This window comes from Artemia franciscana, chromosome 17, assembly GCF_032884065.1.
Source record: "Artemia franciscana chromosome 17, ASM3288406v1, whole genome shotgun sequence".
Lineage (NCBI taxonomy): Eukaryota > Metazoa > Arthropoda > Branchiopoda > Anostraca > Artemiidae > Artemia > Artemia franciscana.
The window spans coordinates 166,994-183,591 of record NC_088879.1 but is presented as its reverse complement, the minus strand read 5'-3'; the positions used below and the strand labels follow the sequence as shown (position 1 = coordinate 183,591).

The 16,598-nt window shown below is 37.4% G+C and overlaps 1 protein-coding gene across 2 annotated transcripts in view; it reads left to right on the top strand.

The window, feature by feature from the left end:
• Nucleotides 1–13,609, top strand: part of LOC136037652 (m7GpppN-mRNA hydrolase-like) — a 52,574-nt gene extending 38,965 nt beyond the window's left edge. For both annotated transcript variants that reach the window (XM_065720371.1, XM_065720372.1), the window contains exons 7-8: nt 1,118–1,223; nt 13,276–13,609. In XM_065720371.1, the coding sequence (XP_065576443.1) occupies nt 1,118–1,223; nt 13,276–13,466 (297 nt within the window). In that variant the 3' untranslated portion in view covers nt 13,467–13,609. The remainder of the gene's footprint in view (nt 1–1,117; nt 1,224–13,275) is intronic.
• The last annotated feature ends 2,989 nt before the right edge of the window (nt 13,610–16,598 follow it).

The following is a 16,598-nucleotide window of genomic DNA, read 5'->3' as shown; positions in this document are numbered from 1 at the left end:
AATCAGAAAAATAATCATCGGCTATAAAACAACTTATCTGGAGATAATTGGGTTGAGCATTACAGATTTGTTTTGTTGCCTAAAACGTGATTTTGAAAGATAAGTGCAGGCCTGAGCTCGACAAAAGGCTAAAGTTCTTAATGACAAAAAGGAATTATGTTGTTCTGAAGTAAAATGTCGTGCGGCGTATTACTCGAAAGCTGAAGGCCAGTAGAGCGCCCGGTATTGACCGGACTATTAAAGAACACCTTCGTATTGCGTCATCAATATTCCTTTAGCGTATCACCTTGCTCCTGTAGATGTGTATTGACTTCGGAGCGGTCCCTAAGTCTTTGTGACGGTGTTGCCTTATTTTGAAAACATTTTGAAAAAAAAACTCCAGTTTTTGTTCTAGTTTGTGCACATTCGAACAATGGCATTTTACAGCGTTTGAATAGGTTTAAGAAGAAGTTAAATTAAGATGGCGTCACTGAAATTCAGTCTAAATAGAAAATTTTCGTCACGTCTTTATTCAGCAGTTTCATCGCCAGTTATTTATTATGTTTTGCCAATGTAGAATGGGCTATCTAATACAGAGGAACTAAAGTTTACATCAGCTTTTTTCAAGCACCTGAAGTTTTTACTCCCACTCTCTCTTTACAGAAGAAATACATACGTGGGGAAATTGTATAAATTATGTATTAATTTGAGTCGGCTCCCTGAGCTTGAATATCATGCTCTCGCAATATCTTTAAATGGTCTTTCTGACTGTGTATTTACATACTTGATCGATACTGCTGTTTATTTGCTGAACGTTCCTTTTTTCGTGTTTTACATATATGTTTATGAAGTTTTCTTGTTCGTCTATTTCTTTCTTTTTTCTTGTTATTACTCCGCCCGTTTCTTTTGTTGTGTGGTGTGTTATAAATAAAATTCACTCATTCATTCATAACGAAGTCGGAAGTAAATTTCGTTCATGCAAAAAACAATCTTATAAGTTTACGTTGCAAAATACATTACTTTGGATCTGTGGTTGAAAACAAATGGGTTTCCATGAAAGTTGTTGTCCTCAAGAAAGTGCCAACGTATTAGTACCAATTAATGCCAGCATATTTTAATTCTACTTTGTTATCTTTAGGGTGAGAGATTACGAGATGATAAGAGTATGCATCGAGGGTCGCCTCCTGTGAAGAAATCTCAGCCAACGGGACAACAAACCCCCGGTAAATCAACTGTAAGAAAAGGTAAGGAACAGCAAGGTAGCTTTAAATTTTTTTTACTGTGTTACCTCTGACACAGACCAGTGGTCTGTATTACAATAACTGATACAGTAAAACATCTAAATGCTCTTATCGAGTTGGCTATATCAATTTTCTAAAAGTAACATTCAAAGTGGAAAAAATGTCATTCGTCAAAAGCATGTTCGTTTACCATGGCTAAATTAGAAAAAAAAACATTTTGATTCCGAGACCTCTGAACAGTTGAGTTTTTTGTGTTTTTTTTCGTTTTGCCAGTCACCAGCTTATATTTTGTTCTAACTTCACTAGCAGGCATCCACTCACCAAATTTTGCTATAGTGACATCTAATAAACGTTTGGTCAAAATCAAGAACAAGCCATTAAAGACTTCAACCATTCAGTCTTGCTTGACAGTTAGTTGAGTAAACACCTCATTTTTTTAATATTAACCTTTCAAATAAGTAAAGCTTAAACCTATGCTGCAAGACTAAACGGCAAAACGGAAACAATATTGTCCTGAGTGCAGATTACGGGTTACATCTAACGAAGTCAAATCTGTTATGGCAGCTCTTGTTTCCCTGCAGGGGCCGAAAAGTGTGCGACGATAGAGATTACTAGTTGTAATTACTCCTGGATGCGAATAGATTGCTTCATTAAGTCTAAGGTTAATTGTACTTGTTCTCCAGGGCTTTCTAACCCCCGATCCGGATTTTCTCGGACACCCTGTATCCCGATTGAGAGAAGAAGGATTCTTAGCATCCTAAGTGATCTCAGCAGCCTAAAACATTTTCCAGACCCTCCGCTCAGCCAGTTTCCTCTATTGACTGAAAAACCAACCGTGTCTAACGAGGCCGGTACTAGTTCGTGTGGTCTTACAATTTCCCTTGTTGCTTCCCAGCGCCAGGGTCTTGTATATTATTCTGCAGGGAAAACTAACGCATCATGCCACGCAATTGAATGTAGTAGTCTTAAATCAGTTCAAACGGTTTTAAACCTTTAATTGTTTCTTTTATTACATTCGAGGAGACTTCGGTAACATTTGATGTACTATTAATTCAAAAATCTGTAAGTTCTTCTCTAACTTCACCATGGTAATTACTATTAGTTGAATGATCATCCTTAAAAACAACTTATTTAGTAATACCTCCCAGGCTTCTGTCATGGAGTTAGTCTTAGCAATAGCATTGTTATTTTTCCAAATTTTGTGGATTGTATTCCATGGATCTAAATTCGGTTTATCTGCACAGAATTTATTCCAGTCATTCTTTTTAGCATTAAATTACCCAGTTTATATGTTTTTTTTGGGTTCCTAAATTTAAACTTATTTTCGAGAGAATTACAGGATTTAAATATCTGTAGTAATCGTCTATACCCTTTTCTAAGATCGGGCAATCTTGAAGCCCACCACCTGAATACTTTTTGGGAAAGCCAAGACTCACTGGAGTTGATTCATTGGTAGCTTTTTATATTAAGGATGTTAAAGCGTCTGCAGCCTTGTTTATTTCTTTACGTCCGTTGTAGGGAGGGAATATAAACCATCTATTTTATTTAAAATAACCTTACTAAAACCCTTCCAGTTAGTTTTTCTGTAATTATACTTTACTTTTTTACAAATTTACACAAAATCTGCCTCGAACACTTGGTGTAACTTGATATACAAGTGATCAGATAAGGATTTAGGGTCATTTGTCGCTTCCCAGCTGTCGACAAATTTTAGTAAGTTTAAACCAACTGCTGTGACGTAGGGGCTAGAATATGAAGATTCATAAGTTAACCTTGATTACCACGTTACAGATGCCCAAAAACGTGTGGACATTAGCAAGATGAATAACCTGCATAATAAGACTGTCTCTTCTGCTAATAAACCAAACGGGCTAATATAATTTCGGCAGGTTCTTGCCAATGAGGAGACAATTGTGTGTTTGAACACATTCGTGTTTCAACCAAGCTCCAACAAAAAAATGTTTCGATAATAGAGTTAAGGAAAATTACAGAAGAATAAGCAGGAAAAAAAGTGTAACATGTAAACATTTTAATCATAATCGCTGTAAATATCGTAAGCAGTGAAAGTTCTGACGTATTTGTCGTAATTTTATTTCAAGTATTTGTAGTTCCATTAAGTGCATTTCACCATGTAGAGCTTTGTGCCGTTTTAGCTTATGTTGACAAATGTTGTATTTTTGCTCATGTACCACAAGTAGCAGAGGGCAAGCTCCCTCCCTAGGGCCTGTTCCAGTGTCTCTGTCCAAAGATAAAAATTGTAAGTGCCACTCGTCTCCCTTCCGCCGTCCTTTATTAGTCCACCGCACCCAAGCAAAAATGTCTCATCGATGTTCTTCGAACATAGCTCAACAATTAATAAACCCTTCCCGATTACGAACTCCCCTCCATTACCCCTTGTTACCTCCTCCCCCTCCCCGCATACAGAAGCCTTATTTCCTCCTCACTTGCATTATGCTGCCCTATACCCTCTCTACTCTGCCGAAAACTGGCAATTTCTTGAAAGACCTGGAACACCATTCCCACCGTGGCAATTACCAGGTAACAGCCGTTTAACAGATCATCTCCATTCCACTGCGATTCCCAGCCAAGCTATTAATATCCCCGTTGAAAAAGAGTACTCTCCTTCCCCAGATCCACGCTTCTCTTGCTCCCTTCTGGCTCTTACAATTAGCAAACAAACAAGTGCTCGCCTTAGTAACCGTTTTACTTTTCCTAAGTTCCTTGTTACAAACGCTGAAAGCCTGAATTCTGACAAATTGACCGAACCTCTCTCAATTACACAAAATAGATGTGATTGCTGCAACAGAAGTCCAGGCACAGAATTCTGACACTTTAAAAAATTAATAACTGCTCCCAATTCATAAAACCTCGTTCTCATCACCAACCCCTTGGTAAAAAGTGAGGCGAAATATTATTATTTGTAGGTAACTATCTCCTCCCTAAATTAATTCATCCTCCCAACCTTTCAGATTATGATGAAATCATTTGGGTAAGTGTTAGACCCAAAGTTTCCCCTCGACATTTTAATTCGGTTATTTCCCAAATCAAAATGCTGTACAAAGACAGCAGTTCTTCCAGCAATGGCTCCTCTGTAAATTCCCAAACGGCGGTATTTTCCTAGTAGGTGATGCTAATGAGCTAAAGTTAAATTCCCTTTGCAGTTCCCTTAATTTAAAGCAGATAGTAAAAAATACCAACAACCAAAGGAAATACAGCTCTTGATCTGATTTGCACGAATATGCACACTTTCTATAGCTCACCTGTTCCTTTGCCCCCTTTAGGAGGAAGCTACCATTTTGTTTATTAATGAAGCCTCTTTCCAGGTTTAATCATACTTTTTTTGTTACCCAATTCTCTTATCGTCCAATTTCAAATGAAGGCCTCTTTGAGTTTGGATCTTGGATTACTAATGAAGACTGGCCAGCTCTTAAGGGGAATAATGGCATTAATGTTAAAGTGTCATACTTCCAAAATCTGATTAAAACCAAATACTTAGAATCCTCTCCTGAGAAAAAAGTAAAATCGTTTTCTAATGACAAATCTTACATTACTAGTCAGTTAAAAGAGCTAATTAGGCTTAAGATTAATCTTTTTCAGAATGGTAAAACATCAGAAGCTAACTCACTGCGTAAACATATGAAAAAATAAATAAGTAAATCTGCCTCTGCGTATTACAAATATAAAGTCAAGGATTTGTTTTCTACTAAGCCAAAACATTGGTACAAAAGTAGCAAAAAATAAATTGTGGGAAAACACATTATAATATAGATTTCAATAGTCACAGCCAATGATCTGAATAAATTTCTTTACACTCTCCCTATTTCCCTATTATTTTGCCCTCAGGTGTTGACGCAAAAATTAAAAACATTAACAAGTGCAGCACCTGTCCGCTGCACATCCCAACTGTACTGATTAAAGCCTTTGCAGACATTTTTTCAGAACCTTTGTCCGTACTTTTTAATGAAATTACCTCTATTGGTAAGTTCCCTGTTGGAATATAGGAATATATTGTTGGAATATAGGTTCTATTACTCCCGTAAAAAAGAAGGTAGCAAACAAGGTTGGTTCAAGGTTCAATCGGGTTTAATTAAAAAAAAGGAAATAACTAAACTTAAAGTACACTGCTCTGTGACAAAACTCACGTTGAGACCCATAAACATAAAAGATTCTTCACTAACACGCAGTACGGCTCCCACTTCACTCTTCGACACAACCACACGCCTCCTCATTATATAATTTTTTTTTTTCAAGGTTCCTCCCTCCCTCCCCAGACGTACAACCACCTCACCTGAATATACTAAAAAATCTAAGCTTCATCTAATTTAATTTATCTTTCTTTTTTCATCTTTCACTTATTGACCTTCAACTAAATATTTATTTAAATCATTTTTGAAAGACCCGAGGGAGCTCCTACATCTCAGCTCTTTTGGAAGCATGCTCCACACTTCAGCAAATGCTACATCCGGGGAAAAATCTGAACGTACTGTTGGAGTTCGTCTCACTTGATGGTCAAAGGCAGAGCGCGTGTTTTGATCATGTTGTTCAGATATCAACCGAAACAGATTGTGGAAGGGAGATGGAAGTAAACCGGATAAAAATTTAAAAAAAAACTGAGCAGGACAACGGTAAAGGGAACCAAGGGACAGATAATCTTCTACATTTCTAATGATTTTCAATGCACGCTTGTGGATTGAGTCAAGTCTCTTCAGGTGTGATTTGAGGGTTGACTGCCAAATCATGGCAGAATACTGCAGGTGAGGTTTCAGAAGTCCGTTGTAAAGTAGACGAAGGGTTTTTTTTAGGAAATACGTGCTTTAGTTTTCTGATGATGCCAAGATTGCGAGAGAGTTTCAGCTCCACAGCCTGGATGTGGTCTAAAAAGGAGAGGTTTTCGTCCAGAAGTACACCTAGATACCTCGCAAAACCCGTTTCTGGCCGCCTGATCATTCCTCTAGAAGTTGTGATTCCAGTTATATCTGGATGAATAGTTCCAATCCTTGAAAAGAATAGCAAACACGATTTGTCGACATTTATTACAAATCAATTTGCATCCATCCAGACCTAAGTTTTTTCTAAGACAATTTCTAGTTTTCTCTGGAGTGACGTCATGCCAGAGTCACAGGAGGCCATTGTAGTATCGTCGGTGAATGCCAGCAGCTCACTAGAGTCGTTGTCATTATTTGAAGTGTCTTCACCAAAGCAGAGTTTGCAGCACCGTGAGGTCCTGAAATTTGGGTTCAGAACACGACTTAGGTCATTCACATGAATCAGAAATAACAGTGGACCTAGGATCGACCCCCGTGGCACACCGAAACCACGTGGCCTAGGATCGACCCCTGTGGCACATTGGAACCACGATATCGTTCAAGGGATCTTCTCCTATGTACATGCGCCGATTGCTAAGGTAGGACTGGAACCATTTCAGTGCCTCTCCTCTAACGTCGATTTGTTCTAGTTTACCTAGTAGAATTCCATGATCCATACTGTCGAATGCTTTTTTGATATCAAGTAAAATAGCAGCTGGCAAAAGTCCCAGATCAAGAGCTTTGTTGATAAATAAGCTCAGTGACGTCAGCGCATCTTCAGTTGAATATCCTTGTCTGACGAGAAAAGAGTTAAGTTGATTCTTCATAGGTTTTTCGAAGACTTTGGAAAATACCGAGAGAATTGAGATGGGTCGAAAGTTAGATGGGTCATCTTGAAGGCCGCCTTTATGGAGAGGTACTATTCATGGAAATACCCCCTTCAGCAATGAGAGTTTTATCAAATGTGTTAACGGTTGGAATACAGACGGCAACACTGCTTTCAACACTTCGTGTGAATGCGGTCGAATCCGGACGCAGATGTACCTCTCAAGTTTTTGACAATCATTGAGACGTCGAGGGAAGTTACGAGAATTACTGCCATTGACTTAACACACGCTGGACCTAGAAAATCCTTGTAGGATTTTGCTTGGGATGTTACTGTGTTCGCCGTTTTCTCTCCAATGCTGGCGAAGAAAGTGCAAAGTGCTTTCGCAACTTCGGTTTGCTCAGTAAAGGTTTTCCCATCAACAGTAATTTTGGAGGGTAGTTCAGGTTTTTGGTCGTTGGGTCGTAACAGTGAATTAATTGTTTTCCAAGCTTTCCTTCCATCCTTACCACTTTCAGCCACTTTGTATTAAAATATTCTCTTTTGGCCTTTCTGAGAATTGATTGGAGGCATTTCTTATAAGATTCATAGATTTCTAGGCTAGCTATACTTGGTCGGTTACGGTAATTAGCCCAAAGCTTGTTCTTCTTATTAATACATCTGAGTAAACTCTCAGTAATCCACGGATAAATTGGTGTATTTTTTCTCCCATGTTTAGTTGCTTTTTCTTTAAAACAATGTGCTTTGTATAAAGATGTAAACGTATTATGGAATGCTTCGAAACCTTCGTTCAAATCTTCTTTTTCCAGAACACTATCCCATGTAATTTTCTCCAGTTCATCATTTAATGACCTTAAATATTCTTCACGTAGGTCAATAATCGGTACGCCTTCTCTTATTCTCGAAAATGATCTTGCTACTTTTGATGTCTCGAAGATGGTGAATAGGGGAAATGATCCGACATATCACTGACGATGACTGAAGCTGAGACTGGAGGTAAAGTCGAGAAAATATTGTCTATTAGAGAATTAGTATTTTCCATAACTCTTGTCGGGATAGTGATTGACGGTTAGAGGGTAGATCCAGACATTAGCGTGAGGAGGTCTTTGGCGCTACTTGTAAGGGGATGGGACAGGTTGATATTGAAATCACCCATAAAGACCACATCATGATTCTGTTTCTCCAGTAGCTGGAGTGTGTCCGATAATATATCCATAAAAGAAGAAACAGAGCCTGATGGGGATTGGTAAATTTCTCCAATGATTTCTTTTCTTTGTGAAGGAAGCGACATTTCAAGGAAAAGTGATTCAAATACACCCTCCACGTTCCGAGTCAGTTGGTCATTTATATAAACTGGGTATTCACTCTTTGTGTAGATTGCCAATCCTCCTCGTCTCGTATCTTTTTATGTATAAAATTCGATGTGCACCCGGGGATATCTAACAGGCTATCATTCTGTCTCGTCAGGAATGTTTTGCAAAGTCCAGGAACATCAGGCTGTACTTGCCGATACATAGTCATCACATCTGTCAGTGATGAACATAATCCTTGACAGTTCAGTTGAATTACAGTGAGCTGAGATTCGGAGCATCCTTGGGCCATATTTATTATTTGAGTATAATTAGTTCGAGGAAACTTACTACTACTAAACAAAGAATAGTCTGTTTCATTACTTATTACTCGATAAAAAATTTCTTCCAAGTTCAAAAACGATTTTTCCAACTGTTATAACCTATTCTGAGCTATCGGCGAGGCATTGCACCCCGGAGACAAAGAGTGGTAACTCAAAACTTACCTAAATCTTTCGGAGGAGTGTTGTCGTATCTTGAAGCGAAGTGAAGAGCCGTGAGAAAAGTATGCACCCGAATTAATTTCTTCCAAACTGCAATAGTAAACTAACGCAAACAAACATGAATAACTACAAAACACAGGAAAAAAGGAAAATCAGACATTTTTGGAAAACGCATCAATCACTTAGGCAAGTGGAAACAACTTATTGATCAATGACATTCTTGCCCGCTTTTGCTATTATAACCACAAAAAACTGAACTCAAAAATCTTTGAGAATCCGAATCAGGATCGTCAGGTTGTGCCGTTATTCTCACTGTAAACGAATCAAAGCACTCGTCTGAAAATTTTGACCAATCAGAACTTCACGACTTTTTTACATCCAACCACAGTCTTATTCCTCGTTGGACCACCCGCGTTTCTGCAACCTTTTCAGCTGCTGATTTCGAAGTTTTCAGCTTGTACCCGAGTGCTAGTAATTCTTTTATTCTTTTACCGAGCTCAGCTGGTAAGTCTGTTGACACACTGAAACCCGTCTTTTTCAGCTTTCCACACTCCTTCATTATGGCTGAGCGATCATTGTCACCAAGGCTAACAAAAATCGGCTCAACACCTTTTTGTTTTTGTGTATTATGTCGCAGATTCGGAACGGCTGAAGATTCAGAAGGAGTCATTTTTTTAGAAATGCGATATATGGTACTCATACCTAGCTGGTCGGCATTTGTAATTCCTAGCTTAGACTAGAGGAATGTCACTACGGTATTTTTCAGGTTTTCAGTTCCTTGTGGAGCCTCAACACTGTGTATCAGAATGTTATTTCTTCTAGCGTACATTTCCGACCGTAGAGTAGTGGCCTTGACATGAATCAGCTCAGTCTTTAGCAGTTTGTTTTCTGCTCTTAACACTTTATTCTCAGTCTGAAGTTTCGAAATTAGTTGTTGCAGCTCCTCCATACGGCCGTCGAAGTGTTCTTTCGTGACTGACATATTGATACCAGTTAATACCGCTCTGCCTTTTTAATCATGTTAAAAAGCCATAGAGTGAAAATTACACGCAAGGGCTAAATGTACTAAAACCAATTATCACTTAGAGCCCGCTTTCATCAAAATGTAGCTGCTCCAAATATCCTTTTAATTCTTTAGATATAGCGTCTATGCTTATCTCCGGCACGGGGTTTGGCTAATACACATTCATTTCACCGGGCAAGGAGAATCTCTCTGCGTTAATAATCGCAGGTAATCGCAAGCGTCCCTTTCTTCTAAAAATAAAAATCCAGAGGTGCCTGCTTTCAAACAAAGTCAAGATAAACAATAACAAGCCAGCGCTTTGATATGAAACAACAATAACCTCTGATTACATTAACTGTTATTTCACTTGGCAAATATCCATAAACAGGTAACACTGATGCAATTAGCAATCACCCGCTTAGTCGAGCGTTGAAATGTAATTTAAAATAGGTCAAATTTTAATCCTTAGTTTTTGTCTTTATTATAATCCACTTTCCATGTTAACTCAATGTTAATATCAATGTTAACATACTCTTACTCCAGTTTTCTCCAAGTTATATGAATGCTTTTTAGCTGATTGGTAAAAAGTAAGAATAATCCCAAATGTTGACCAAAGGCAATTCGCAAATTAGCGCTCTACTTCTACCACACACTATCTTGTTCACCTTTTGGACACTATATGTAACAAACCTGAAAAACCCAATATCTGACTCAATGTTATCGCAGTTGACTTACAAAAAGCTTTTTATTTAATTAGCCATAACACACTTGTAAAAGAAAAAACTGGCCAATGACTTTCTAGTTGACTGCTATTTAATAAGAATAATCTCATCCTTCCTTTCTAATAGAACACAAGTCGTCAAATACCTGACTTTATACTCTGATCGACTCCCAATTTATAATGGTGTGCCCCAGGGAACCCTCTTTGGCCCAATTTTATTTCTTACCATGATAAACGGTCTTGGCGTCGATTTCCCGGATAGACGGAAATGCGTTGACGATTTAACTGTCTTTGAAACATGTTTCAAAAATCTAAAAAGTAGCCCAATGGATATCTTGGAATCAATATGAGATGAAGCTGTTACTAGTGATATGAGAGTCAACCCTTTAAAGTCAACAGTTTTAAGAATTAGTTTCCTTGAACTCGCCCTTCTTTCTCCTGTCCAATCCCCCTTGAAATGTCTGTTAGTACTATGAAATTTCTGGGTGTTACCATCTCAAGCGGCTTTAAATGGGATTGCCACATTAATGATTTCTTAAAACGTAAAAATACTGCATTTTCTCTCCTTAAACTCCATTATAAATTTAAATGTCCTAAGTCGCATTGTTTGAGCAGTTTATTCCTCTTTTGTACATCCTACCGTTGAACACGCTTGTCCTGTTTGGCATCTTGTAAATCTCCCATGAATTGTGGGACAGAATAGAGGCAGTTCAAAAAAGGGGCCTAAGAATTACCTTCAATGAGGGTAAAGTGCATTACGTTTCCCTTCTTCGGAGAGCAAATCTAGTCACCCTTAAGGAAAAGAGAGCACAAATTCCCTTGCGTTTTACCCACAATGCCATTCATAGCCCTTGTACAACTTCTCTTTTCCCAAGTGAACATTTAATTCCCCCCTCCCCGAACTCGCCCTCCACATTCTGTTTCTAGAAAAATTCTCATTCTTGCCCTAATAAGAGTTTCTACTGAAAGATATAGAAGATCGTTCATCTCTAATTTAGTTGATATTTTTAATCAGTAGCCCCCCCCCCCGCTTCTCACTTCCCGTTTATCTTATAGTTTTAGTGCTTATTTTACAATTGTGAACTCTGTGATTCTTGCTTGCTAGACTTTTGTTTAAATTTTTTTCCCTGTTTTAATTTTCCGAGTTTTTATCATTCGACTTCTTTATTGATTGCAATTTTATGATTTTATGTCGTTGACCATTTCTTAAATTTTTGCTATTTTTTTTGTACAGACAATAAAGTGCGAATTCGGCCCTTCTGGGCTTGTGATAGCCACTTTGTTGAAATAAATCTTATCTTACTTTTTAGCTGTGCCAATTGTGAACTAATTAGCCATTTTTGTCTAACTATCGACTTCATGATGAGTCCTGTAGTCCTTCATGAGTCCTTGATGATGAGTCCTTCATGATGAGCAATTAATAAAACAAAATGGGATTTATAGGATTACTGGTAACTGATATATGGTTGTAGGTACTGGTAAAAGGCAACAAAAATGGGGCTAAGGTCGCCGTTAAAATATTTCAACGCAGCTGTTGAACCATCGTGATGCATAAATTTGTGAGCTTCATGATGAATAATCAGCGTTTAATAAACAAAAATGATTTAAAGGATGGTATTGTGGTATTTGTGTGAAAACACAGAAAAGAAAACCCTGAAATAAGGTCAATAACAAAATATCATCAGCATATGAAACAAAATCGTTTGTTGATGCTTTAAAAGTGCAATCTAGGATATTTTCTCTGTACGCTCCAAACATAGTTTTTATCGAGGGTAGAAGAAGTGACACCCTCCTATCCGGCTCCACTGCAAGAAGGAGGGTAATAAACGGGCACATAAGATGGAGGAATCTTCATATGGATGTTAAAGTTCGAGCATGTATCTTTTAATGGTGTAACAAATGACGTATGGAAACTGACATAACTCTTTTTTAGAATTGGAATAAGGTCTTCTATGTAAAAGATCGAAGGTATGAATCATCCCATTACATACAAAGATTCGAATGTTCTGTCGAAGAGCAACCACCCTATTTGAGACGCCGATAAGACTTCATTACTATGGGACTTCTTAAGTTCAGAAGGTCAACCACTTTTATAACAAGAGAACAGGAACAAAAAATTTTGTAATCCATTAAGAACAAATTCATCAAGAACGTGCACAAATTTGGTGTCTAAAGTGGATCAGGTTTTAAGAGTTCAGATTCGAAATGCTTATTTTCCCTTATTTCAACTTCTTAAAGAGCAGACCCAGTTTTATCATATTGCCTTTAACCCCTTTAAAGGTATTTGCGCGTAAATAGTCTTATATGGTACTATGTGGTAGGTGGTTACTAGGTGCTCGTATTGGAGAGCTAGTGGGTGGCAGAAATTTGGCTTTGTAAAAGACGCACAGCATTTATTATCCCTAATCGTTAACCCCAACATTTTTTTCAAATTCCAAATCACAACTTAGTAGAATAGCAAGCTTGGACAAGGATATAATTTACAAGCCACAAATAGCCAGAAATTTTGCGAGCTGTCCTTTAGTCCATAGCAGTTCTGCTATTGTCAAATTGCTTTACTCATTGTTTTACTTTCTTTTTTTTTTAGCAAAGTATATAAATTGTCTTCTTTGATCTTGTTATTAATAGGTGGAAATTAAGTTTTTTTTCTTATCAGTCTGAGTATATTATTAGTTACATTTTGTTGCGAAAGTAATCAAATTGATTTCCTTAAAGTTAAGCTCTATGGGAATGTAGTTTCATGTTGTTAATCTTTGTAGGAAACTGGATCATGCAAAGGTAATAGGTAATTAAATGCGTTGATGTTAAATAGTTTGTCTATACACGTGTATAAGATACCGTATGTACGTCTGTTATATATTACTCCTGACATTTCCATACACACGCCTAATACGTATTCTCTTTGTAGTTGAAAAGAAGCCGACTAGTAAAAAGGGAAAGCTACCTTCATCAAAGGTTGAACCTAATTTATCATGTGCTGCACCGTCATTGGCAAATTTTCGATTTGATCAAGCTGCTATTCTCAAGTGTTTCGATTTTGGTTGTGCCATTTCTTCATTTAACAATCCAGCCGTTGTGCTTAACAATTTTTTCTTTTAATTCAAATAAATTCAGTAATCAGAGTCATAAAGTAAAGTGGATGTAAAATTAGACAGTTTACTGGTGAAAAATAACCATGATGAGTTTCAGGAAACGGTTTTTTTTTCTCTTGTGTAATTATATTCGATTTCCTTTTGGTCTTAGTTGTGTTTTTGTTGCAGAAATAGGTTTAAGAAAAATTTCTAACTGTTTTTTGGGGTCTTCAATTTTAGAATTAATTCTAAAGACTATAAAGAAATTGCGAAGCAAAAAAAATTGTTTCTCACAAAAATTGAAGTTACTCTACTTTGACTCCAATGGGCTTTTCAAACTGTCCGAGCTTTCACTCGGACAGTTTGAACAATCTCAATCGCCCTCTCGCCTGCCAGTGGACATTTTCGGTCACGAGTCAACCCAGGTTCTTATACTTGTTAAGGGAGTTTGGAAGGGGAGTGTACAGGACGGGGATTATAAACCTTGGTCTTTGTGTTTTTAACTGTGAAGATTATGATAGCATATTTTTCATGCTTTCCAGCCTTTCCACTCAAGAAATGACACCTAAACTACTATTCTTGGGTGTCGTATGGTACTTTGTGATGGCGTTATCAACTTAAATTTATACAAAAAAATAGTTAGATAGAAAAATTTAGCCTTTAAATGAGCTCTTATTCGGGTCTAACTGTTGTTCTAATGCTTCACATAAAGGATCGGTATAGTTTTACAATAAAGTAAGTATAAAATGCTGGTTACTTATTTACTTGTACTTGTGGTGGGAGTCAGGCGTTTCCGCCTCGCCCGGCATCCAGGATCCTTTTGACTTCTTTGAACCAGGTTTCACGATCTGCTGCCTATTGCTCTACGAACGGAATCCACTGGGCCGACCATCTATGTCCAAATTTCTTAAAGCCACCAATTAGATCGTTTTTTGGTTTTCTTTTTTCCGCAGCTAGCCACTAGTTCTACTTTTGCCCTCCTTGATGCCTTTTCCAAGAGTCGCAGGGGCTCAACTTGAAGGATTCGACGGGGCTAGTATTCTGTGTGGTCGTCGCAGTACGTGACCCAGCCATTCTAAGTGGCGCTTTTTAACAGTGGTAGTGACAACTTTTCTAATCTTGCGGAATTGGTGAATATCGGAGTTAGATATACGATCTTGCCGGCGAATTCTAAGTATTTAGCGTAAGCATCCATGTTCGAAAGCAGCTAGTGCTCTTTCTCGTGCTGAAGCTTCAAGGACCAAGTTTCGTATCCATAGAGTTGGATGGTTTGGACCTTGGCCGTATAGATTCGACTTTTAGTCAGAATGGAAATTTCTCGGTGGTTCCAAAGGGGCTTTCCAAGGGATACGAAAACAAACTGAACATGATGTGTTATTTGCTGGATGTCTAAGTCTGAAGATCCATCAGTGCAAAGTATGGAGCCTAGGTAGGTAAAACACTCAACTCTTACTAGCCGAGTTGAATTCACGCTCAAAGATATTTGGGTTGGATGATTCATGACCATAAATCCAGTTTTCTCTACGCTTACTTTACGTCCAATCAGAGTTGTCCATTCAAAAATATCATATAGTATATTTTGATCATATTCAGAATCAGGGAGGAGTCCGGCATCATCATCGTAATCCAAGTTGGCCAAGGACAGATTTTTTCCAATTTGGGCACCATTGTGTTGTATTAGGCCGTTTTCTAGCACCCAGCCTATATAGTAATTAAAGAGGATTGGAGAGAGAACATAGCGTAATCATCATCAGCGTAATCCAAGTTGGCCAAGGACAGATTTTTTCCAATTCGGGCACCATTGTGTTGCATTAGGCCGTTTTCTTGCACCCAGCCTATATAGTAATTAAAGAGGATTGGAGAGAGAACATAGCCTTGGTTTACTCCACTTTCGACTAGGAATTTTTCGGCTTCCTCGCCATAGATTCGTATCTGGCTTGTTGAATCCGAGTAATATGCCTGAATTAGTTCGATAAACTTTACAGGGATGCCATCATTTTCTAGGATTTTCCAGAGTTTGTGATAAGTAATGGAGTTGAAGGCCGCGGTCTAGAATAAAACGAACTGAAATTACAACACAAAAAGATTGTTATAAAATAGCCTTGGATTCCCTCCCAAGAATCTTTCACTCGGTGAAAGTATTCTGGAAAGGAATCCAAACACGTGTCAGAAATCTGTAAGTAATCGTGCCTGATTTATTAAATAGAGCTCTATTGCAGAAGCTGGTTTAACAAGTATTCATTTGTTAGAAGGCATATGAGTTAGATGTCGCGTGTATAGCTTTAGAAAAAAGATGGTTTGTAATTTTAATGTTTTGTAGGATATACTTCAGAAAGTGAGAAGGATTTTATTTACGTCTTGAACTTTACAGCCTTTTTTTCAGAGAAGCAGGCTACATACGCTATCTTTGTTCAAACTGTCAAAAGAAACAAGCCATTATTTATTTTCCCAGCATGTTTTTTTGTTTGGTCGGGATGATGTATTTTTTTTCAATATACATATTAAACGAATTTTCTTTTAATGATGATTCTGAATAGGTATGATTTATTAGGTTTAACTAAACCCATCAAAAGTTACGAGACAATCTTGAATTTTTTAAATAGAACTTGTGAAGTCGCCTTGTGTTTGATTCCATGAAAAGTTTCCACTTGGCCCTAGAGACAAAATTACCTGTAGGCTAATTTAAATACAATGATGCTATTAGCTTCATTTTATGTGATTTTTTACCAAGGAAATATGTATTATGAACAATGGGTGGAATGTAAAAAGGATTTTATTTATGTGTTAAAATCTACAGACTACACAATATTTACAACTATTTAATTTTACTTTTTTCATATATTTTTCACGAGGAAAAAACTTTAATGCTTTGTGTGATTTATTTTCTGGTTTAGTTATTTCTTCATGAACGAATTCACCTGATTTATGTATAGCAAGCTATTCTAAATCGAACGAATAAGCAATTTTATACTCAGCCTTCCTTTTTGCTATTTTTATATATTTTCCAAGTATTTCAATCAGAACTGTCAAAAAACGTAAAGAAGCAAGAGGTAGCAAAGCAAAAGCAGATAATTATGTTGCACTAAATATAGATTTGGATACTGAGAAAGCGCTACTAATACTTCCATAATATTTAAAACTTCTACAATGAACAAATAAT